This window comes from Meleagris gallopavo, chromosome 4 (genome assembly GCF_905368555.1).
Source record: "Meleagris gallopavo chromosome 4, MGAL_WU_HG_1.1, whole genome shotgun sequence".
Lineage (NCBI taxonomy): Eukaryota > Metazoa > Chordata > Aves > Galliformes > Phasianidae > Meleagris > Meleagris gallopavo.
Window position 1 is genome coordinate 19,583,884 of NC_139407.1, and position 25,445 is coordinate 19,609,328.

The 25,445-nt window shown below is 41.4% G+C and overlaps 1 protein-coding gene and 1 long non-coding RNA gene across 7 annotated transcripts in view; both read left to right on the top strand.

The window, feature by feature from the left end:
• The window catches only part of IRF2 (interferon regulatory factor 2), a 41,360-nt gene extending 17,453 nt beyond the window's left edge, over positions 1 to 23,907 (top strand). For all 6 annotated transcript variants that reach the window (XM_085222414.1, XM_085222418.1, XM_085222415.1 and 3 more), the window contains 7 exons: positions 5,978 to 6,077; positions 6,694 to 6,870; positions 9,357 to 9,403; positions 12,889 to 13,000; positions 16,817 to 16,981; positions 21,233 to 21,279; positions 22,548 to 23,907. In XM_085222414.1, coding sequence (XP_085078540.1) covers positions 5,978 to 6,077; positions 6,694 to 6,870; positions 9,357 to 9,403; positions 12,889 to 13,000; positions 16,817 to 16,981; positions 21,233 to 21,279; positions 22,548 to 22,859 — 960 coding nt within the window. In that variant the 3' untranslated portion in view covers positions 22,860 to 23,907. The remainder of the gene's footprint in view (positions 1 to 5,977; positions 6,078 to 6,693; positions 6,871 to 9,356; positions 9,404 to 12,888; positions 13,001 to 16,816; positions 16,982 to 21,232; positions 21,280 to 22,547) is intronic.
• LOC146544435 (uncharacterized) lies at positions 3 to 4,602 on the top strand. The gene is made up of 2 exons (XR_014882900.1): positions 3 to 438; positions 1,670 to 4,602. It is a non-coding gene; the product is annotated as an uncharacterized LOC146544435 (long non-coding RNA).
• Positions 23,908 to 25,445: the final 1,538 nt, after the last annotated feature.

Here is a 25,445-nt window from a genome sequence, read left to right on the forward strand (position 1 = left end):
GGGGTGTGTTTTTGCAAGCACGCCTGCACGTGTGTGTGAATGAGGTCCTTCACAGCAGTGTACATTGGTGTTCTTAGTCTTCAAAGGGGCAACACAAAGGAGGAAGGGCAACGCTGAATGCTTCCTGCTGAACCTGTTCTTCTGGCCTTACGTTCCAGATCTGAAGCTCTTTGCATTTGCCTGTTAGATTTGTGACTTGTTTATAAGCATTTTCCCTCCTCTGACCCTTTGTTGGTGAAAAAAAATGTAGACTCTGTTAAGTTTTTTAGCTGGAACAAATTGCTTACCAAACAGTGTCAGAGGGATTTTGAACAAAATGCTCATCTGAGGTGGAATGTTGTATTCTGCATTAACCTCTGAGTTGAAGTGATGATCTCTTTCAGACTTGTATGAAATCTCTGATACTTCTTAAAGCAGTGAATCTGAGAAAAAAATCAGGTAATTTTTCCTATACCAGACCCAACTTACTATTCCTTATCCAGAACTCACAGTGAGAGTGCTAGAAACTTTGTAAGCACTTCAGAATCCAGTTGATATTTTTTAATTGATTCAGTAAAACAGTGTATTTCAGACTTTGAGCTGTAATAAACCCCAGAATTATGCAATGTAGAAGAGTTATTCACGGTGCTGAAAGGAATTGCGCAGTCTTAGCAACAAAAAACCACTTTATTATCAAAATGAATAGAGTGGAAATGCTGTAAAGTAGGTGCAGAAACATGGGAGCTGCCATCCTGTTTGAGGCTCTAGTCCAGTTAGTCTAGCATCCTCTTCTTGGTAGTTGTGGTGCTCAGATGTTCATTTTTAAGACCGGTGAATGACAGCTAAGACTAATATTTTTTAATTTCAGTTTACAAAGTTAAAAATACTTGTAACTACACAATTAACAACAGCCCTGTCAACTTCAGCTTGCAAATTTTGTTTCTCAGGAACACCTGCATTAGTTACTCTCACATGCTGTGGCTAGGTAAATAAATATTTATTTATCCATTCCCAAGTTAGCTGCCCTGTGCATTTGAGTAGGTCCTTATTCTTGCATAATGGAGTCATAGTTGAAGAGGAGGAAGAGGACAGATTTTACTGTTGTCTTCATAATATAAATACCACATTCAGAATTCTTCTCCTTTACTGTCTCTACTTCTGTCAGGTCTCTCCTACTGACAGTCCCTCTCTGCTGTCTTTTCTTGAATGTTTCTGTTTGATTCCAAAATCGTTTCTCTGTGCTTAGCAGCAGGAAAAGTATTTCAGATTTTAGCATCTTATGTGTTTAGCATCTCAGTGCTGTTATCTGTAGGTTATGTTCATGTAACCTTTCTCTACTCTGGGAACGTACTTGCTCTGCAGTGTGAAAACACTGCTCCTATACTAAGGGATTAGTTCTTCAAGATTTGTGTACTAGCCTATAAAGGCATGTTACAAGGCATGTCAGGTTGTTTAATGTTTGCAGCTCTGATCCTGTTGTTACAGCAGCTTCTGTCTTGTGCTTCTGGCATAAACTGTCTGCATGCAAAATTTTGTCCTTAGCTAGCGTATTCTATATTGACCAAAGCTCCCAAAGTATTTTGAAATCTTTTCCTAAAGCAAAGCTCTAGCTCCTGTCAACACCAGGACACCAGGCTAAGTGACCTGCATTGACCTCTATTAGATTCTGATTCTCTGCTTCTACATTCAGATTTGGCATCATCTTGAGCTGCTTTTCATAGAATCATGGAATCACTGAGGGTGGAAAAGACCTCCAAGATGATCCAGTCCAACTGTCCACCTACCACCAATATTTCTCCACCAAACTGCATCCCTTAGTACAACATCTAAACATTTCTTGAACACCTCCAGGGATGGTGACTCCACCACCTCCCTGGGCAACCGGTTCCAGCACCTGACCACTCTTTTGGAGAAGCATTCCCAAAGATACTGAACAAGACAGGCCTCAGTACTGACCCCTGGGGAACACTGCTCGTGGCCAGTTGCCAGCTGGATTTATTTCCATTCACCACTTCTCTCTGGGCACAGCCACGCAGTCAGTTCTTTACCCAGATCGACAAGCTAATAGCACTTCTAAGTGTTTCTGTTCAAAAATGCTTAGAAATTAATTCCAGTGATGAATCATTAAACCAAAAATATTTGTATTTTTTACTCTAAATCCTGACCATAAACAAAGATATTCATGGAATCTTTGATAAAATGTCATATCTATTGAAGCATGTTATGTACGCATAGAATTGACTCTGGAAATTGTAGGATTTGAGAATTTGTGTATTTTAATTAGAGGTTAGGAAAGTATGGTTCACATTAAAGAAAAGAAGATGGGGCAGATTAGCAAGAGAATGTGTATGTGTGCACAGGTTTTAAGGAAATAAGATTTAAATACTGAAGAAGTGGGTATCAATCCAAGTTTGTCATTGGCTGTCTTTTCTTGGGGAATTGAGAGGAATTAAGCCTTTCAGTTAACAGTGATAAGTCAGGTAACAGCCGATGTACGACCTTCCTTCCCCTACTCTCAGTCAGTCACACTACACCTCCTGCTTTGCTCTGCACTGCATTGTTGATGTTCCTTTTTTCCTCCAGATTACACTCCCTCCTCTAAAGGGCTTAAATAATAAATACTTATCTTCCTCCTCAGTGAAAATATTTTCTTGCTGAACAGCAGAAGGGAGGAAGGGAATTTCTTTACCATCCCAGGGAGACAAAACTGGAAGGCATGAGAGAAGTTACACAGTTCAGCAGAGGGCAGGGGTGATGTGAGGAGGAGGATAATGTGAGGTCAGCATGCCTCATGGGTCTGGAAAAGGAAATTAGAATGGAAACATGCGAAGTAGCTGTAACAGGAGCTGAAAAGCAACCCATTGCTTTGATGGTTGCTTGGAGTATTACCCTCCAAACGGAGGTCACTATTTAAAATTTGCCTTTTGACTTCCTAATTAGTCTGATCTCATGCTCATTCACCTGCTTGGAGCATTTTGCAGTTAGAGTTTCTCGTTTTGAATACTATTTTCCTCTTCCTGCTTATTTCTAAGAATGTGATACCTCTTTCCCTTTTGATATCCCCATTGGATAGTGGTAGCAATGACCATTATGCAGCAGCAGTTTTGTGGGTTGTGCTTTTGACTTCGATGAGCCTAATTTTATGCACAAACACAGGACTCCTACAAAAATGCCTGATGATGAAGTGCTATGCAAAATAGTACTTCATTTTCCAAGTTTAAGAAAAAGCAGTGATGACCCTCTCCTACTAGTCATTATTAGAAGAAGTAATGAAGAAGGATATGGGAAAATGTTTGATAATGAGTGAAATGAAAAAATAGTATTTGAATAGGAAGAATCTAGGTAAACTAGAGCAGAACAACCATTTATTCTGTGGAACTTGTGGCCACTTGAGATTGTTACAATCAGCAATATTGAGGGATTTCAGAGAAGATTGGATATTTACATAGTTGATGAGAAAATGTTTCTAGACATAAAATTAGGTATATTTTGAAGTGATGATACAGGTAGATTATTTTTTAATTGATACTACAATTTCTTGTAAGTCCTTGTGTTTCAAGACACAGTATTAGGAAGGACTTTCTGTAATGAGCACTTAGACTGCTATTGGGAAAGTCTTCGCACCTTCCTTTGAAGCAGTGAGTACTGTTGATGGTGACATGGTGCTGTATCTATAGTCTATATATATCTATATAGTCTATATATAACTATATATCTATAGTTCAGTATGCAAGTTCCTAAATAAGTTTTGGAATTTTCAGGCAGCATATGAAATCAGTGGTATAACCTCTGTAGTACTGTGTAGCATTATTCAAACTTCTCCCAATAACCAAAGATGAGAAGACTTTTTAGTCTGGTCATTTCTTACAATTCTTGTTGGTAATTTTTCTTTTTGTTGTTATTTTATTTATTTATTTATTTTAAGGATTTTTTTTTTTTTTCTCCTATACTGGTTGTCATCTTTAGGACAGATAAGACAGTAGAGCTTATTCTACCTCCAGTGAATACAATAGTGGTGTGGACTGCAGGACAATGGGATTGAAGCTTCCATTATACCTCTTCTACTTGAGAGAGAGGGGAGCATCTCTGTAGGGTGATTTAATTAACAAGGGAAAGAGTAAGGTGGCAAAAGGCACATGAGATAAATAAAAAGAATGCATGAAAGGGATTATAGAATCACCAAGGTTGGAAAAGACCTACAAGATCATCCAGTCCAACTGTCCACCTATCACCAATAGTTCTCACTACTCCATATCTCTCAACACAACATCTAAGAGTTCCTTGAAGACCTCCAGGGTTGGTGAATCCACCACCTCCCTGGGCAGCCCATTCCAGCGCCTGACCACTCTTTCAGAGAAGGAGTATTTCCTAACAATGAGTGAGTTTATGAGAATTTGAAGGAGAACAGAGATCGTGTTAGATCTGCATTTACTAAATTAAGGAAAAGATTAAGAGAAGCATGAGAGAAGAGTGCAATTCTGAACAAGTGAATTTAAATGAAAGGATTGAAGAAAAGAGGTGAAAGTAAAGTAAAAAAAAAAAAAAAATACATGCTCAAGAAAGCAAAGATCATAGAAAAAAGAAGAGAAGTAAACCTAACCTTGACATTAGTGAAATATTAGCCAGACAGACAAGGAGGAAGTGCTATTGCAAGGGGAAGGGCAAAGGATTCTTCTCCCCTGACCTTAGACATCTACAGTGCAGTTGCTTAAATGAAGGCTGCCTGTTTACAGTTGTTTGCAGTTAATGAAGGGAAATAGGCGTTTCTGGGGTGTAATTGAGTTGGTGAGTTGAGGTAAATTGTCCCCTGAAAATGCCTTTCTCTTCACTGAAGGGAATCTAAACCTGCAGAGGTTGCACTTAAGTGCAATGTGTCGATGTTTGAAGCCAGGTTAAGGTGCATCTTCTGCAAGAGGAGGATTTTGTTTGTGGAACATAAACTTTTTGCATAGCTTTGCAGAAAAGATTTTAAAGTGTTCTTATGCTATGTTGTATGACATGAAAGCACATTTGGCTCATGGAATCATCCATCTAGCCCAGTGTCCTATCTGTGATGATGGCATGGGCCTAAATGCTAATAGAAAGAGTATATGAAACATGTCAGGAGGGATTTAATTGTTTCTGTTCCTGTGCTGTTCAAGTGCTGAAAGGAGTTGAGCTTCCAGAGTTGGAGCTGCATCCAAATTCGTTATCCTTAACAGCCATCAGAGTACATTCTCCCACAGGTTTTTCTGTCAAATCTGTCGTCCTTAGTAGTGACTCAGTAGTGTACTGTCTTCCATGAGTTTTTTCTGTTCCCTTTGTGAGTCATTATATACTTCCACTATGTAAGGCATGCCCTGGTTTAACTCTGTGCTTTGTAAACAAAGGACAAACAAGCCTTCTTTTGATTCCTTTAAATCCGCTTCTCTTTGGATCAAATTTTCTGAACTAAAAAGTTCAACTACCTTTAAACCCATCCCTGCACATAGGTGTTCCAATTCTTTTTTTTTTTTTTTGTCCCCACTGCAGACATGTCTTCTTTTGATATGTGCCCTGTTTGCCTGGCTGGTACATTTAAAATATCCTTTTCTTTCACTGTGTTAGTGTTTTACTCACTGAATTCTAAACCCCTTGAATTATCTCTTATGGTTCTTATGGTTGTTTATTTTTATATCTGATTTTTCTAAGCATGAGAGTGTCAGTGCTGCCGAAACTAGCCTTCGTTTGAATGTTTAGGAATGTTTAGCGCTGCATGTTTTATCCGTGTCAGCTTGGAAAGCTGCCAGCCTCATAGTCTGTGAAGGGGCATCTGAGTATCTTGTGTATTTGGGACTATATTCTGCTTTCACTGTTGCCAGAGGATCTTTTCCTATTGAGCCCAGTGACAGCAGCACTGTGTTAGAAGAAAGCAAAACGCTTGCAGATGCTGGAACTGCATTTTTAAATAAGTGACTTAAAGTCAGAAAATCCATCAAGTCGATCAACATTGGCATTTCCTGTTTGTTTTCCCTTCCAGGAGAAGAAGATTTTTCAGATTCCCTGGATGCATGCTGCAAGACATGGGTGGGATGTTGAAAAAGATGCTCCGTTATTTAGAAACTGGGCAATTCACACAGGTATTGGAACTCTCGTTTTGCAGGACAGATTTTCACTTTGTTTTCCCTTTTAAATCTATATTTTCCTTCTTTCGTGTCTTTGTTTTTACTAACACAGAGAGTGAATTGAAGTTTCCAGATCTGTGGGAGGTTAAATGCTTTTTTCAAGGTCTGCAGTAATCTCTAGCTTTATTGAATGGCTGTAACTCATTTGCATTGAGAAGCACAGTAAAACTTAATTGATTTAGATGTTAACAAGATCAGGTTCAAAATCATTTGGAGTAGAGCATGCTCAGCACTTTGTAGACTTGGTCCCTTGGGCTTTTTATATGCTTCTATGGATTTGAGCCAGACTTACTAAAGGTAAATGCTGCACAAGCTTTTCCATGTTGTTGTAAAGTTGCATCTGATCTGCAGTGCCCTAGGTCTTTCTTGGGCAGAAGCTGTTAATCGTGTTCTGGAAACGTGCATGAGAATCAGATCACAACATTCACTTTCTCTTGCAACCTCACCTGTTGTTTGAATGCTTGTCTTGACAACCAAAGGCCAATACCTTGAAGTTCACCTACACTGTTACTAGTTTATCTAAGGTTTTCAGTTACACATCATATATGCTTAACTCTCTTTTCTTGCTTAGGAAAATACCAGTCAGGAGTAGATAAACCCGACCCAAAGACATGGAAGGCAAACTTCCGGTGTGCTATGAACTCTCTGCCTGATATAGAAGAAGTGAAGGACAGAAGTATAAAGAAAGGAAACAATGCCTTCAGGGTGTACCGGATGCTGCCGTTATCTGAAAGACCTTCCAAAAAAGGTAGAGGAGGGAGCTTGTGAGTGTGAAGTTGGTGTTGGCTATATTGTTACCATGGGGCCTGCATAGAGTGCCAGTTTTACTTCTCCTATTGTAAAGTCAGACTTTTTCATCCAGCTGTTCTCTGGAATTTAGGAACGTCTCTGTGAAAAATGGGCTGTATTCAATTAAGGGAAGGAGCTGCTTTGAGAGAGATCAGTGACATAGGGTACTGGGCTGCTTGAATAGTGATAGTTCTGCTAAGGCCAACAGAGCTGTATTTGGATGCTAAGTGCAGGTACGGTGCTTGTTTGAATTTTGGGGCTGTCAAGTAACTGCTGCCAACTGGCTGAAGTTTCATTTGAGGCAGTGACACAGCATAAACAGCTGAAGATTTGCAGAGTTATGAACACCCGTAGCTTGAATCAGGAATAATCTTTCCTGCGGGTGGTGCTAATATCAGTGCTGAGCTAAAACATGGCTTGAGGAAGCTGAGAATACCACAAAGGAGCACCCCTGTATATTTAATATCTGTGGCACTGGTTTCAAAATCAGTCTGTGTGAAGTGTCCTAGTGAATGAAAGCAGCATAAAGCCATATCTGCTTGTTTCCTATCTCTCATGAGATAAATGGGCCTCCTTCAGTCCAGGAGAGTGATTGGGACATATTAGAAATTGATACATTTCATACAGTAAAGCTCATCAGAATATGGAGCAGACATTTTGCTGTCTTTTTGCAAGCAAGGATAGAAATAAACTCGCACTCTTTTCATCTGAGTAGGCAGAGTATGCTCTTAAGTGTAGCTGTGGCCTGCACTAAAAATCTGTTTCTGTAGGACATAAGAGCTAAACTCAGCTGCCACTTGGAACTGGGAGTACAAACTCAGCATCTGGGTTTTCTATACAAGGAGCAAACTCACAAGTTTGGCATCCTGGGAAAACACTTTATTAAACCATAGAGGCACTTCTTTAGGTAGGTAACCTAGGCAATGAAAACAGCAGGACGAAGGCTGTGCTCTTTTCCCCCACAGCATGATAGTGGTGAAGTGGGAAACTGTTTAAATTCCCCAGATTTAGTTTAGATAATGGATCTCCTACATGCCAGGAGAGGACCTAAACTCCAGGTCAGTCTAAGGAATACTTGGTTTCTTGTTGAACAGAAATATAAGCATTTTTTTAGCTTTGTTATTGGCTTATGGAGTAGAAAATGGGCTTCCTTATTCCTCTGATATCTTCTAGTGCCTAGATGTATTAGTTGAAAAGATAACCTACTGTTCAAATGTTGTACCTCTGCATGATGTTCCTCTAAAATCAAATTTGATATAGCTCAATTTGCTGTTTTTTAAAATTGTGGCATATAAAGCTCATCTTAATTTTAAGATGTGAATGCAAATGAATAATTTTGGCATTTTGGGGGCAGAATCATAGTATGAAAAGAAGATCAATCAGGAAAAAGTAGAATATTTGCTTTGAAACTGTTTCCTATCTCTCATCTGTGCTGTGTTTTGTACATGCAGGCATATATCCATGAACCATAATCTGACCCATTGTGGCAGATTCCTCTCGTAGCTTTAAGAACCAGAACAGTTCATAATGAAAGCTGAGATTCTGGAGCTCTGTGTCATAGCAGGAGAAGATTCCACAGCAAATCCAGCTACTATATAACTGACATCTTTTGGCCCTTGTATATCTTCTCATTTGTCCTTTCTACATGACGTGCGGCTAAATTTATGTATGAGTGAGGGCAAAAGAATTTGTCTGCAAACATTTGTAATTCTAAGCCCTATCTTGTAGTAGGGATGGGAGGAATTCCTGGGACACGTCTGTGCAAAGAGTGGGTAGAGCAGAGCTTTCATCAGCAACTCTGAGCTTCCACATTAGGGTCTCCTCAAGACGGAGAAGGGGCAGCAGTGCTGAGGTCTTACAAGGCACAGGAGATTTGGTGAGGGCCATATGCTCTAGGTTTTCTTCTGGATTCTCCAATCCAACATGAGTGCATAAATCACTTTGGCATAAATTATAATCTATATCCCTCCCCCTGTGTTGCAACTATTTACAAAAATGTGTGTTGAAATTTCTTGTGATCTCTTCTCACACATTAAATAAAGGAACAATCTCCCTTTTCTTGTTACTATGTACAGTGAGGATGTCTCAAATGTGACAAGATATGTATTTGGATTCTTTTTCTTTGAGAATTTCCTTCCTCTTTCCTTCTCATTTAACAGTCTCTGGTTCTTTGTCATTCCTTCATATTTTTCACCTTGCTTTTTTTGACTGAGATTGCTTTTTTTTGGTCCTTCAAAAATGAAACTCGCAACCCTGTGCTCAAGGTGAATTTTGACTGCCCAGTCTTTAAAGTGGGTTTGCAACTAAGCAAAAGGACTTATCCTTTTCCTAGGAGGTGTTGCTGTTTTGATCACATTTGAAGGTTCTTTCTTAGTGAATGTAGAACTCATGGAGGACAATTGATGGTATGGAGGGCTTTAAGAAATCTTCCTTTTGTTGTTGCAGGGAAAAAAACGAAGTCTGAGAAGGATGACAAGTTCAAACAAATTAAGGTAAGAAGTAGCTGTTTTGTAGTTTGAAAGCCTGTGAAAATAATCTATTGCCATTGTTTTTTTTAATAGTCCCAGTAGCGTCTTATGGTGGATATTTGCAAATCTCCCATGGTTTTGGTTTGGTTAAGTAGCTGCAGTTACTTTGGTGTAGTTTTGTTTTCTTTTAAAATGTGAAGAGCCACGGCTGACGTCATCAGTTGACACAGCCCTTGTGTGTTGCAATGCCTGGAGGATGGAAAACTGGCAGCTTTGGCATTTGTCTGTGTAAGTAGAAGTACAGTAATTATGGAAGCAGTGCTTGAGAACAATAGAAGTACCTTTTGGAGCAATTAGGTTTTTTGTGCAGAAGGCATTGGAAATTCATTTTTGTTTAGGAAAAGGGGACGTCTGTCAGAGCCTTGTGTTCTGCTCATGCTTTGTAAGACAGAAGAAAGTTGTAAAGCTCATCAGCCAGCATGGGACTTCTTTTGTTGAGAACATGGATCCAAACTCACATTTATTTTCCCTGCAAAACATGGTATTTCCTATCATTTGCAGTTACGCTGACGCCCCTCTGAGGTGGTCAGTGCAATTTACTAGCAGGATTTGGTCCAACATCAGTGCTTTCATAAAGCAAATTGCAAAGTTTCCAGGCTTTCAGGCTTCACAGAAATCTTTGTTCTTTCACTGAAACTGCAGATTTGAGTGCTGAAAGCACAGCCCATGGTAGCATGCAGCAGTGTCTGTAACAGAACAACAGCTCAGTGCTCTGCTGCTTGCTTGTTAAGGACTGTGGCTTTCATGTCTCGATGAAGCAGAGAGGTGGATACTGAGGGCTGGGAAAATTTCTTTATTAAAATCGAATTTGAAAGGCAAAAATCTCTTCTGGTGATGGTGACTTGTATAATTGCATGTCAGAATACTGCTTTATAAATTGTATGTGATTTCAAATTGTCTATGAGCTACCAATTTTTAACCATTATATGTGGATTATGCAGCCATGTGAGATTGTTGTCATGTGACTGATTCCCAGGGATCCAGTAAACTCCTTTGGTCAGAGCTGGGCAGCGCGTGATGCCTTCCAAAGCTGGCTGCAGCACTTTGCTGTGCCCTTTCTTCATAACTTTTATTTTAGTCCAAATATTAAATACCTGAAAAACTGCAGAGTTACCTGCACAATCTTTCCCTCTTCATTCAAATGAATCTCACAAATACTAGTCGCTGAGGGTATCACAGTGATGTCTGGGATATTATTATGTACAACAAGTGAGTTAATGCAAATGCACATTTTTGAACACAAAAAACTGCTTAAATTTCTTTGCTTGGTGATGTGAATTCTGAGCTGCATGGTTTTTGTTAAAAGCCTTGCAGTTATCTTGAAAACCTCTGCTTAGTGAAAATGGGTGGGTAGCTGCCCCATGACCTGCCTGTTGACCTCTGTGGGATAACACCGAGAGAGGGAGAAGCTAAGGGTCGGAGAAAAGGGACTTTAGTGTAAGAGAGCCTCACATGGAGCTCCCCCATGTCACTTCTGCCAGACCCTGGGGGTGCCCAAGTTCCTAAGGTGACTGCTGATGTGAGTGAAGAGCGCTGCCAGATGCCGCTGGTGAGGTTGAGTTTGAGCAGGATGCTCAGCCAGGACTCTTCCCTTCCTTGACCCTCCTGGGGATGTGAGAGCCTGCACCTAATCCCTAGTTAGGGGGGGGCACATCTCCTACCTTGCAGATGCATCTCCTGGTCTCTGGGCTCTTGAGCAAATGGAAAAGAGGCCAGAAGTAGCTGAGTAGTCCAAGGAGACATGAATAGGCTCTTTCCTTTGAAACAGAGGTAAAGGTTGAACTGCCTACCTGTGAGACGTAATCCCTACCTTATGGTAGATGCCTAATTTTGACTATGCATGCAGCTGTCTGTTGAGATAATTTTTAAGTCTAAGTGACACTTTTCCCATCCTTTCAGCTCAGCTTCCTCCAGACATTCAAACACTGAAGATGGTATAACACCTACTGTGCTGATATTCACGTCCCTTTGTGGACCTGGTCCCATCACCCAGGTTTTAGGATATGCATTTGTTTCTCTTACTGAAAAGGGCAACTAAATAAACTCTGCTGTAATGAAGCCTCAGCAAAGCTGAGCAAGTTATGGTGCAAGCAGCATTCCCATGGGGGCTGTTGTGTTTGCTGGGGCATTGCACGGCACTGTGGCTCCAGTGCAGAGTCCTCATCTGTCTGCAGTCAGTGAGCCTGGATGGATCAATAGCAGCTAATTTTATCTTTTCCTGCTTTCTGGGTCTTTGACACCACCAGTAGGGTTCATCAAAGACCTTGTGCCATTAGCACTGTAGATGTCTTACGCTCCTCTGATGTGCAAAAAGGGGCCTGGGAACAGATTGTGTGACTGCACTCTGGCCTTGTTGGAGGGCTGGGAAAGCACAGATGTGTGTCCAAAGGACATCTCTTAACGAGTGGGTCCCGGTCACTGCATGTGGCATCTAAAAACTGCGTGTCAGCCTGTCCCCGGTCCCCACAATAAACCTTCATAAAGCTAGCGCTGTGTAGGGCTAGCACCATGAGTCCCGAGGCTCGCCTTGCCCTGCACTTACTGCTTTGGAGCAGTGAATATGAGCATTCCAAGGCAACAGATCAAACCAGCAGTTTCTGCACCTCTCTGCAGATGCCATCAGTGCAACAGTGATGCAGAACTTGGCTTTCAGTGGCAGCACTGCCCACCCAGAATGAGAACCGAAGGCTTTAGACTTTCTATCCCATAACCTTGTATGGGTGCCAATACCAGGGAGAAGGCTGGGCATGTAGTTAGTTCTTTAAAAGTGTTTATAGCTTTTGTAAGAAATCCTGAGTTTGTGAATTAACATTTTTTTGGTGTCTAGTCTGAAAGGAGATTTTTCAATTCCCTTTTGAATGCACCAGACCTACAGAGTATGCATCTTGTGGGCAGCTCAGTATATATAGAGCAGGTGGTGTTTTCCCAGTGCTGTTGCCCTATGGTAATGTTTATGATGTGATCTAAAGGGCTGTATTTGATGTAAACACTTTGAGTTGCTGCAGAGAAAAATTAAGGTTAGAATTTAGTAATTGTTAAACTGAAGCTAAGGCTTCCTTTAAGAGAGCATTGAGAGATAGAGCATGTTTGGAAGAGAATGAGGATGAAAATGAAATAGAATACATTTGAAAGCAATGTTTCTTCCTTGTTTGTTCTAAGTGTTGATCTCCTGTAATAAATAGCACACTAATTTCTTGCTCCCAGAAGACTCACTCTAAATCTGAAAATGAAAAATAGCTGGAGTTTCAAAGCTGACGATTTGGAAGTAAACTCTGTCTGCTTCTCACAGAACCAAATTACTTGTTCTGATACTTTGTCTAACAGGGAACAGTGGGAATGGGGCAGGCAGAAGCAATCTGATTTATTACCATCTCTGAACAATGAGATGAACTTAGTCCAGGCTCCTAAAATAAATCAAACCTGACCCAACTGTACTGTTTTCATTCTAGCAAGAGCCAGTTGAATCATCTTTTGGGATTAATGGGCTAAATGATGTTACTTCTGACTATTTCCTGTCCTCCAGTATAAAAAATGAAGTTGACAGTACAGTGAACATTGTAGGTAAGTACTCCTGTGCTTTTCATATATGCTAAGCATACAGGTGAATTAAAAGACAAATACATGAAATAGGTAATGCCAGAAAAAAAAAAAAAAAAAAAAAGAAAACTTTTGACTGCTTCAAACTCATCTTTCTGCAGCTCTGTGCACTTCGGAGAAGAACCCAGGTATAATTGTGTCTATGTATTTTTTGTTAACCTAAGCTGCACGAGGTCCTGCCTGCAGGTCTGCCCCACCACTCTGCAGTGATGGCGAGCAGCACTACTGCAGCATGGCTGTTTCTCTGAGAGCAAAGCATGTAGGAACTTCTTCAGGTGGCTTTCCCTGACATCAGCTTTCTGCACAGTATAGCTCTCTGCTGTAAGGAGCTACTCAGTGTCCATGGGAGGTTATGCTGAAGCTGGGAGATAATTTCCCTTTCCTCAAAAAACAGTTTTATACAGGATTACATTTTGTTTGTGAGTTTAAACAAAAAGATGCAATAGAAGAACTTGTTTGGTTGTTTTTTTTTTAATGTTGGGTTAATTCTTAACGTTAGAGAGCTAAGAAGAAAGATCAGTGAAGTCTGTATTTAGAAACAGGTTCATCAGGAATTGTATGTCATCTCAGAATGTGAGTGATTGGCCCTTGGTGGAATAATTGGGCTGGTTTTGACAGCTCTTTTGGGGCTGAGGTTGTCACTGCAGTGAGAGCTCCTAGAAATGTGACCCATATACTATTTTCTCTGGAGTTCTACATACGAGAAAAAAGTGCTTGAAAAATATATTGATCTTCTTTTTTGAAGATGGCAGTAATTGCATGCACTGACTATTCTTTTCCACCATTTTTTTATGTCACAGGGCTCTGTGTTAAGTCATTCCCACAAACACTTCCATGCTTGAGGAGTTCATGAGTGTGGTTTTTTTTTTTTTCTTTTCATGGAAGATTACTTAATCAGTTCTTTCTTTGTAAGAGTTTTAGGAAATGAATTTGTTCATACTGTTACAGAGAGCTTTATAACTTGAAGGAATTACACTAAAATGAATTACATATAATGACTGATTCAAATCCAGATCTGAAATACAGCAAGGCTGATATGCAGCCCCAAGGAGGAAGCTTCCTACACTTCAGTTTTTATTGTATAACCTTCAAGTTAAACAGAGATCAATTAACAGCAGCCTTTGCAATGTACCTGGTGTTCCCAAAATCCACAAACATACAAGAGAGTCATTTTACTGGAACAGCTCATTTTTCTACAGTGCAGCGTATCCTGAACTCCTGTTCGATTTTAGTGGGAGATGAATCCATGTTGCACCTTGGAAGATCTCAGTAATTTACAGAACAGGACCCATAAGGGGATATAAGAATTGTTGAAAGGTCTAACGTGGAAACCAAGAGAGGAGCAGAACTGAATGGCCCTTGAAGGGCTTTTGTTTTCCTTTGGGCTCACAAGAGATATCTCCAGTTAGGGGTTTGTTTTTTCCCTTTGCTCTTATGAATAGGCCCGGTATCCATTTTCAGGGGTATGACAGCAAGGTTTGAGTGGATAACTGTGATCCAACATTGTTTAATTAATGGCTAGGCAAGTGTGCTGCTTATCCAAACTGAAGAGAGAAGTCCTTATTTAGTACTCCAAGCCAGTATTTAATATAAACAGGGGAGAAAGGGTAAAATAGATAAATTCTGCAGAAAGGACAGAAGTCAGCTGGAGGGGAGAAAAGACAAACAGCACCTGCACTGTTTCTGATGTACGTGCAGCTCAAAGGAGAGCGGTGGCATATTGCCCAAATGAGCAGTATGTTTTGCTGCACTAAACTTATCTCTTGGACGGGGTAAGAATTCTCCAGGTATTGAGGAGAAAGATAAAACGCTGCAGACGGCCTGCTCTTATCCTGAAAAGGTTGCACAATACTGGCTTCTTGTGGATAAAAATTAACTCTGTGTGTGTGTGCTCCTGACCCCCAGCACCCCAATGTAAAGCAGATGTTTTCAAAACAAAATATCGGGAACAAAATGGTAATAATTGTAGTGATCCAACTGAAAAAAAAAAAAAAAAGGCTATCAGGTATGTATATCCTCTTTTGTATGTTGGAATTGTCTCATAGACTACATAGCCAGGTTCAGGGAGTTTGTAGTAGTTGGTTGGCATTTCACTAAGCTTTTCCCTGGGAGAAAACCCTGTCACTTTTCTTTTTGAAAACGTTGTGCTCTAACTTTGCCCAAAAGGTAGAAGACAGGAGTGGATTGTGCATTCATGCATATTTATTTGAGTTCATCCAAGAAAAGACACATCTGTCCTTTATAAATTAGTAATCAGAGTGCTTAGGTCACTTAACTGAAGAATTTCAAGATGTGCTGTGCTTCATTTGCTACATTTTTCTTCATTGTGGGTTCTGGTAAAAAAAAAAAAAAAAAAAAAAAAAAAAGCTGCCTGAATTTCTAATAATTCAGTACCATAAGCTTGGTGAATTAACTGTGACTTTTCCTTGAAACATCCAGTATTGGCCACTTCTGGAATGACATTGCCAAGTGGGATGGGCTGCTGGTGCCTGAAAGGTCATAACTTGCTGCGTAAAACTTAAAATAAGCATTTATTGCTGTACAGTTTTTAAGACTAACAACAGTTCACAGCATGCAAATAAATCTGGACCAGTTCCTCTGGCATAAAATCTTCCCAAACTATTGTTGAAGTCGATAGGAATTTGCCTGTGTGAAAATTGTTCCTTTTGATGCGTTATGGTGCAGTGAAGGATTATGGATAGTCTTTCCTTTTCTCTCAGACAGCTGTGGATTCAGGTTAGCCATTCCAGGGCTCCTCACCTTCTCGCTGTTCTGATCTGGCTTTTAGCTCAGTGCCAGATTAATGCAGTTGTCATGTGTTCATATTGCTGGGACCAAAAGGGGAGTTGTACAAGATGGGGAATTGTCTCTAGCAGCTCCAGAGAACTGAGATATTGGCTTTTACCTATGTACTTCTTTGCTGAGTAACTTCTAAGTTTATTCCTCCATTTCAGAAGGGTGATCTGTAGCACAGCTGGTGCCTGCAGAGCGCTTTGGGGTGTTTGCAAAGCATCCATGGTACCTTTACTTTGTAGAAGTAAAAATGTTACTTTAGAATTAAATATTACTTTCCAAGAGGGGGATAGAAAAAACATGTCAGTAACTAACTAGACAGTAGTGTCAGTCATGGACCACAGGGACTACAGAGTATAGGTTCAGCTATGATTTTCTACATGCCATCACTGACATTGCAAGTGTCAGTGACAATAAGCCTCTAATTGGAGAAATATTTTTTTGGACATGTCATTTATTAATTGCCTTTTCACCAGTTTTACATGACTGTGAGGGCAGTTTTTTGTGTACCAGTTCTGACTTATTTGCTCTCATGGAGCGTAATCAATGTGAAAGCATCCAGATGCAATGGGATGTTGGCAGTTTACTAGGTGAGGATGCTTTCCCAGATTAAGAGAGATTGCCACGGTCTGTATGTCCTGGTGAGGAAGGAATGTGGCTTTGGTGTTCCCTAGGAAAGTGTCAGGGTATCTTGTGTGTTGGGGTGGGCTCAAGGGCATTTTGAGTGAAAGCCAGGAAAGAGTTAGGCATTCTCAGTTGTCACAAGTGGAAAAGAAATTTCTTTGAAGGTAGTGGAAATTTAATAAATCACACAGTTTTCCTGTAGAAGTCCCATTGAAAGCAGGTGGTGGATGTGGAAGAAGGTGCTGAGGCTGTGTTAAAGATTCCAGTTCACTCAAATACCAAGCTTGTCCTTGGAGCATGCTGTTAGAGATTCAGCAGAGTTGATGTATTATGAGTAATTGATTTTTTTGTTCTAACTCCAAGTTGTAGGACAGCCGCACCTTGATGGCAGCAGCGAGGAGCAGGTGATAGTTGCCAATCCTCCAGATGTTTGCCAGGTAGTAGAGGTGACAACAGAAAGTGATGAACAGCCTCTCAGCATGAGCCAGTTGTACCCCCTACAGATCTCCCCTGTCTCGTCCTACGCAGGTAAGCATCCTCATGTTTCTTCATGTTCTTTTTAAGAAATGCTCAAAAGACACTGAACTGCTAGGGAGTGCCAAGTCCAGAGGCAGGGGTCTCTGGGGAATAGCAGGCTCTTTAAGAGCAGCTGGCACAGATACAGATTCAGTCATATCTGTTCTGCTGGCTTCTGTATTTTTAACTCAAAAACTCATGGTCCTGTATATTAATTTTACGTTGGGAAACAGCTCAGAAGAGCTGAGGATGGAAATATAAGCTGCAGTTTTTAGCCTGTGACTAATGGAAAAAGAACCTTTTTGGATGTAATGTAGAGAGGCCTTTTCATCTTTTATTAGAGAGACATTTTCAGTGGTACAAGTGATGTGCTGCAAATATATTGTGCCCCCCTGGCAGCCTGATCTTTTAAAGATAAAAGGTCATAATCTCTGCTGTATGTTTCCATGGTGCTTACCATAGTGGATACAGAGTGCTGAAGGCTGCATTAATGATATGTAATGCAAATGTGAATCTGAAGGCCCTAGGAGGGCGTGGATCTGTCTTGTTACAAATAGTCTGCAGACCAGAACAGCCATGTAGTGACTGATAAGAAGGGGTCTGTGGAAGTCTGGTTTCCAACGTCTGTCTCCCATCTGGATTCTCTGATATTTAAAAAAGGGAGAGATAACAAGCTTTCCCTGAGTCAGGGTGCTAATGGTTTCTTGTTGTTATCTGGCCCCTTATTTTCATAAAATTGGTAGAAAGTTAAGAGTCTTGGCCCTTATTTATCCCTTATCCAAGGCTGACAATATGTTCAGAAGCTGTTAGGGGAGAACAAACACAAATGTACGCATGGGCACACCATAGAGTTCCTGCAGTCATACAAGCCTTATTTCTGTAGGAAACAGGGCAAAACCATGTTTGAAAGTAGAAAAAGTTTCATATCCAACCTGTCCTTCCTTTTTTAGTGTGTTGCTAACTTGCAAGCTTCAGGAGACAGAGGCAAAAACAGAAATGTCATCTTTTTAGGCAAACTTGAGAATTAATTGTTCCCACTGCAATTTATTATTTTATACATGGTTTTGCCTTTGACTCATTAAGCTGAATTACTTCCAGATGCATTTTTATAAAATATGTATGTAGGATTTTTTATCTTTGGGTCTGGGTGAGTATTATGATATTCTGTTGAATAACCTCCAATGTTAGTCTGAAATGTTGATATACGGTCATGCTTCCCCATGTGTTTAGTCTGTAATGGTCAGAGCGTTTAAAAGGGCTTTGCATAGCATAGGGAGGGGTGCTTTAATTTACTAGCGGTGGGAGACAGGGCCTTTGAAACATTTGTCCTTGTTCCAAATGCTTCTTGCAAAACTGTTCCTGGCTGTGTAAAAGCAACAGTGATGCTTTTTTTTTAATCTCAGCTAAAGGATCTAAGCTCTTGGAATGCAGACAGAAGTCACCAGTCCTTTTTGATACCTTCATCAGTGAGCAGAAGAGGTGGCGGAGTGCATGCTTGCTAAATTTAAAGTAGACAACAAATAGAGGACACCATCAGTATGCCTGAAGGCAGGGCTACCATCTGGAGAGACCTAGAGAAGCTGCAGGAATGGGCCAACAGGAATCTTACAATGTCAGCAAAATCATAAAATCGTCTAGGTTGGAAAAGACCTTTGAGATCACCAATTTCAACCAGTTCAGCAAGGACAGATGCAAAGTCCCGTGCCTGGGAAGAAAGAACCCTTTGCAGTGATTCAGTCTGGGGCGAGTGGGATCCGGAGTAGCTCTGCAGAAAGAGGGTGGTAGTAAGAGTGGTCAGGCTTAGGAATGGGCTGCCCAGGGAAGTGGTGGAGTCGCCGTCCCTGGCAGTGTTCAAGAGGCGTCTGGATGAGGAGCTACGAGATATGCTTTAGTAGCTGGTGGAAGTAATGGTAATGGGAGGACGGTTGAACTAGATGATCCTGTAGGTCCTTTCCAACCCTGTGATTCTATGATTCTATGACATGAGCCAGCAAAGCACCCTGGCTGCAGAGAAAGCCACAGCCTTCAGGAGCATGGCTAGTAGATCTAGGCAAGTGATCATCTCCCTCTACTCAGTGCTAAGTCACACTGCTTCCAGTGTACTGGGTCCAGTTTTGAGTCCGTAGTCAAAGAAAGACACAAACAAAGCAAATGTAGGAAAAGGCTGCCAGCGTGATGAGGGGTTGAAGCATTCATTCTCTGTGAGGAGATGCTGAGGGACAGGGCTTGTTCAGTCTGGAGTGTTATTGAGAAGGTTGAGTGAGGCTCTTTCATGGTGGTGCATAATGAGAAGTAAAAGGCAGAAATCAAAGCAATAGAACTTGGTCCAACTGGGTATGAGAAAAAATTTAACTTTTTTCACCACAGGGTTTGACATTATGAGAATGACATTTATGGGTCATTCTTGTGATGTTTCTAGCTTTATCTTGTTACACACAAAACCATACAGATACGGAGTCCTAAACCTGCCCTTATGGCTCTGCCAAGTGCAGTTGCCTATTCTGTCAGGTGGTACCACTGAGTGGCAGGAAAGAGGATGATCATAACAGCTGCACAGGAGCACTTAGTTTAGCTCTTCTGAAATAACAACAAAAAAAGTAGCCGTAGGTATCAGCTGTCCTACATAAATCTGCTTTATTTCAAAAACCCCTCTAGTTCCTTTCTGAGGTTACACGGGCAAATGATATTTCTGGCCCTTATGAGTTTCCTCATATTTCCACTGACGTCTATGAAATCCATTTTTTTTAGTCAACCTCATCTTGACACTGATTCAAATAACCTTCCTGATTCAAATGACCTCTCTAAGTTTCCATACCAGAGTGGCTAGCTTCCATGGCTTTTACTAACTATAGTGCTCTCTCTTGCTCAGCATCTTGTTATGTATAAACATCAAGGATGGATTCCTTTCCATCTGCATCACTATTTTCTGTTGCCACATGCTTCTTCATGTCAAGGAATATCTGTTTCTCGTCTCTGTGTGGATTCCTCCTATTGACCGTCTCCGGGACCATTTCTCCTTTTGTATAGATTACTTTCTGCTTCTCCTTCCCCTTTCCCTCCCTCCTACTCTGGCTTAATTAGCCAACTTTGTCATGTTGTCACATCTCTCTATACCTGTGCCAGTGAATGAGGAGCCCTGCAGAGTGTTAACTTCATAGGGCTTCACAGTTAGATCCTCTGCCTTGCTGCATGTTGTGGCTGGGACTCTGGAGTAGGCAAGGTGCCAGCTATGGAAGTTAATGGTGTTTAGCACCTGAGCTGTCTGCTTACTTATTTCAGAAGGACTTTGAGTGCAGTTTAGATTCTTGCATCTGAAAGAACAACTGAGCCCATGAGTTTATGGCCCTTTGCCTAAACCTGGTCCCTAGCTGAGTCTCTGGGGAAGAGCAGGGAGTTTCCAGTCTTTCTGGAGACATGCAGGGAAGTCATGCGGTCCTACCCCCTGCTCTAGCAGGGCCACCTAGAGGGCTTGAAAATACAGTGGGGCTCAGGCTCTTCTGCAAGCAAGGGCTGAGCTGCAGGAGGGTGGTCATCCTCCTGGGGCTGTGGCCCTGTCCCCCAGTGCAGAGGAGTGGCGGCTGGTATGTGTGTGTCTCTGTGCTCTGTTTGGAGGTGGGTTTGCTGGGGCTGCCCTGCTGTGGTGCAGGAGGTAATTGCATTTCTCTGTGCTGGAGTGTTGGGCAGAAGGATGAGGAATAGAGTGGGAGGCAGGGCAAAACTGAAATAAGAGCAAAGTGTAACAGCAGTCATAAAGTGCAGGAACTGATAACGAAGTCTTGAGGTGGCAAACTGAGATAACAGTTTATGAAACAAAACCACGCTTATCTCCTCTAGGGTGATGTTGTTGACGATTTGCAAGGAGATAAAAATAAGGATTTGCACAGGACTTTGCTCATAACTGGCCTCTAGCTACCAAGAAAGGGGAAGAGGGGGTATTCCCCACCGGCAGGAGTCTCTCTCTACCCAGAAGTTGAGCAGTAAAACACTGACCTGCTTCTTCCACCTCTGTTGCAGTCTGTTCCAGAGTGTATCCATATTAACCGTGATAACCATATGAATTTACTCAAATAGTTCAAAGATGCTGTGTTGTCTGGCCCTTAGATTACTTTACAGGGGATTCATGGTTTACTATTCTTTTCTGATTGTTTGGCTTGGCTCTGTTTGCTTGTACTTCTATGAAGTGGATCATGCCTCTTGAGCTGGATATTGTTACTGTAGATAAAATTACTTGGGTTTCATTTTTGCTTCTGTTTTATTTGACAGAAAGTGAAACGACCGACAGCGTTCCAAGCGATGAAGAAAATGCAGAGGTAAGTGTTTTCTGGATTTTTAATGCTTTGGAGCAAGATTTCAAAATAGCATCCTGAGGTATTCTTTCCACTTCTTCGTTTGCAACTGTCTGCTAGGGGAGCATTCGTGTTTAATAGCTGGGGAAGAAAGAAAAAGTAGGAAGCTTCAGGGGAGACAAATATTGGGATGATTTTCAAGCAGAACAGATATCTCTGCAAGTTCATTCTTCCTCATCTGTTGAAGCTACAAGGAAATTGATTTTCATGAGAAAATACTCTGCAGAGCCATCAACAGTGTCAGCTGGTTTGTCAATATGGAGCAAACTGTTTAATCTTGTCATGCACACACGTGCATGTGTACGCTGCATTGACATTGCTGGGTAGTGAGTATTTTATCTCAGCTGATACACACTTGCTTTGTTTTCCTTAAATGGCATGTGAACTCATACAATTGGAGGAAACGCTTACACGTGTGATAGAAATACAACTTGAATGTTTGAGGTGTGTGAGGTCAAAAGCTTTCCCGAGCAGGCAAGACTGAGTTAGCACACAGCAAGAGCTACCTTCTGTCTGCATGGTTATAATAGTGTTTATTCCTCTGCTCTGTACCAGAGGACTGTTCCTACTTCCATGAGCAGGTGGAAAATAAGCCTGTGAAAATAATACCTGTGAGAGTTTGTGTCACAAGGAAGAGAGAAAAGTGTGGAAATGCCCCAACTGCTGCACCAGTGGTGGCTGAGGTGGGGGTTCGCCTTTTCCCCTAACCCAGTGGGGACCCTCCTTTGACAAGATGTGCCACTGCAGCATGTGTGATGGTGAAAGGACAGGATGCTCATGTTTCCTTATCAGACCTCATCCCTGTGATGGGTGAACATGCTGCCAAGGGGTTTTCCTGGCAGCCTTACCTCTGATGACAGAGCTTTTGAGTCTCTGTGCCAGCCCTCCCCAGTAATGGAGGAGACTTCCATTTGAAGCTCTTGAGTTTTAGGTCACCTGTGTCCAATTTTGCCAATAGCATACTGTGTATAAGGTCTTTATTTTCCATGAGAAGAATGGGCAGAGTGTCTTGAACGCTGGAGAGCCACCAGGGTTTAGACACAGGACTTATAAAGGGAGAATTGACAGAAAGCAAAGACATTCAAAGCCAGCTGCTGGTGACTCAGGCTTTTAGAGATGGGGTAACTCCTGTGCAATTTGTGCATATTTCTGTCTTCATCTTACTACTGGGAGCTGTTTGCAAAGTGCGTTCACTCACGGAGTCTTTCCTTCTTCTTCCTCCCCCTTCATAGGGACGACTTCATTGGCAGAAGAAAAACATTGAAGGCAAACAATATCTCAGCAATCTGGGAATGCGGAACACTTCTCATATGCTTCCCAGCATGGCTACTTTTGTAGCCAACAAGCCTGACCTCCAGGTCACCATCAAAGAAGAAAGCTGCCCGCTGCCTTACAACAGCTCCTGGCCCCCTTTCCCAGACATCCCTCTGCCACAAGTAGTGTCCACAGCCTCCACTAGCAGCAGCCGGCCAGACCGCGAGACACGGGCTAGCGTCATCAAGAAAACGTCAGACATCACCCAGTCAAGAGTCAAGAGCTGCTAAGCCTTTGACAGTGTGTTTTTTAGCTTTGTTTTGTTTGGTTTTGTATTTTACGTTTCTCTAGGAGAGGTTCATCCCTTGACGCACATTAGACAAATCTAAGGTAAAGAAAGCCTTGGCAATATAAAACATTGCTGTGTCTGACTCCAGTGCCGGAGTGTTTTTAACTCAGGACTCCAGCCGTCAGTGTGTACATCTGAACCCAGGTGGACTTGCAGGGTTGCTACGTAGGAAAATAAAACAAGAACTTTGGCCCACTTGCAGGTTCCAGTGTTTCATAAGAGGACCAACTGACCACAAGGGAAGTGGTGCTGCTGCGCTTCTTGCTGTCAAGGCTGTGATGGAACTGAAAGCCTCAGAATGGAAGAGAAAATGTGAACTAGCTGGAATATTTTTAAATAAGAAAAAATCTATTGTGAATATTGTACATAGTGCAGTACTAGCAACGTTGCAGTCTGCTTCTGCACCTTATTAAGAAAGCACTTACAAAAGGCCTTTTATTACCTTGCTCTACTTAATGGCACATTGAAGGTCCCTCCCTACCTGTATTCTTTTCCAAGGCTATTCTTGCTAAAGTGTCTCTAAAGAATAGTGGAAAGGAAAGAAAGTTAAAACTTTCCATGTGGATTTCATACATTTTAAGACTGCTTTTCTCGTGTTTGTTTTCTAATCTGCTATGCTTGAATGCCGCGTGGTACAATAGGGGAAAAAAAAAAAAAACAAAAAAACTATTACAGAGATGTTATGCAAATTCCCAGATTTAAAAAAAAGAATACTCTAATTCTAACCAGAGCAAGCTTTTTTATTTTTTATACAGGGGAATATTTTATTCAAAATAAAATTCTAAAGTGAATATAATTTTTTTTAATCTTTTCTACAGCAAATTTATAATTTTAAGATTCAATCCTTGGTTATCAGCAGTTATTACATCCTTGTGGCACATTTTTTTTTTTAATTTTGTAAAGGTGAAATAGCTTTTATGAGCTCATGTAGCAATCAGATTATCCTGTGGATTGATAATAAATATGGTATATAGTTAAATTTTTAATAATCCTCTTGTTTGTCTCTCTTTTTTTAATCTTTCAGAAGCCCCAGATGGCATGGGTGTTTGATAGGTGGATATGACAGCTCAGAGTGAACTATTAGCATGAGCCACCTTTACAATTTCTGCAGTGCTCATCTGACAGAGTGGGAAGTTCTCTGCTCGAGACATCTTGAGGTGGAAAGAGGAACTAGCACTTAATGGCAGCCAGCTCAAGTTTGGTCTCACGTGCACAGGTTGGGAACTGCAGAACCTCATGCTATTGCATAGTTTAGCTTTGAGGAAGGCATTTCATGGAAGGGAACTTGGGGATGTTCATCTGCAGTCTAGTGTGGGCTCAGCTGAGCTTGCCCCATTCCTGGTAGATAACTATTTAGTTTGTTCTCAGTTTACTTGTTTCAACAGTAGTTTCTTGTTAGTGGAATGAATCAGAAGTCAAGTAAATACTTGAAGCAAACATTCTCCAAGTCTTTCAATATCTCCTGCGTGATGGCAAATTCTGATTTCTTTGGTTTGGGTGAATCATAGGATGGCTTGGGTTGGAAGGGAGCTCAAAGACCGTCTAGTTCCAAGTCCCCCTGCTGCTGACAGCATTGCCAACTGCTAGATCGAGTCCCAGATCTGGCTGCTCAGGGCCCATCCATCTGGCCTTAGACACCTCCGGGGATGGGACATCCACAGCCTTTCTGGGCAGTCTTCTGGGCAGCACATCACCACTCTCTCTGTGCAAAACTTCCCACAGACATCTAATCTAAATCTTCCCTCAATCTGTATCTAATGGAGCGTGTGTAGCAGCTTGCAGGTTTGCATGGTGGTAGTGGACAAGCCATGCCATTGATCCTATGAAGCACTGTAAGCTTCACACAAAGTGTTCAAGTGTGGTTATCTCAACTGTTGAGTACATATAGAGTATTGCGTATATTTGTCTGATGAGCAGTAATGGACACAAAATTGGCTGTATCAGAGGAAGATGTGTTAACGGGCTATTTAAAAGGCTCAGGTTCTGGCTAGTAGAATGTTTCTATGGTCTTAACCTGATACTACAATTTCAAATTTCATCACAAGTCTGCATGAAACTTGCAATTTTGTCTTACCAAACCGGTGATCTGAGTAGAGAGGTTGTTCTGTAGCATCTCCCCGCCCCTTTTAAGATGGTCAGATGCTGTTTGTTAGGTAGTGACTTCACAAGATCACAGAAGAACTAGGGCGGAAAAATCCCTAGGGCACATTGGGTCTGACTTGTTGAAAGCAGAATCTTGGACTAGGTTACCCAAAACCATGTCAAACCAAGTCTTTCTTGCAGGGGAGACCAAACTCTTCTTCACCCAACAATCTTCAGTACTATGTAGTTTTTACAGAACATAACATTCTTTATACCAGAGTTGCCTCTGCAGCAGCTTGGGCCCATTACCTCTTATCCTGACACTGAATCCTTTTGAAGAGAATACCTCCATCTTCTCTGGAACCAACTTTTAGGCACCAGGAGACTGTGATCAGCTCCCTCTGAGTTTCTCTTCTGTAGGCTGCACAAACCTCTTTGCTTCAAC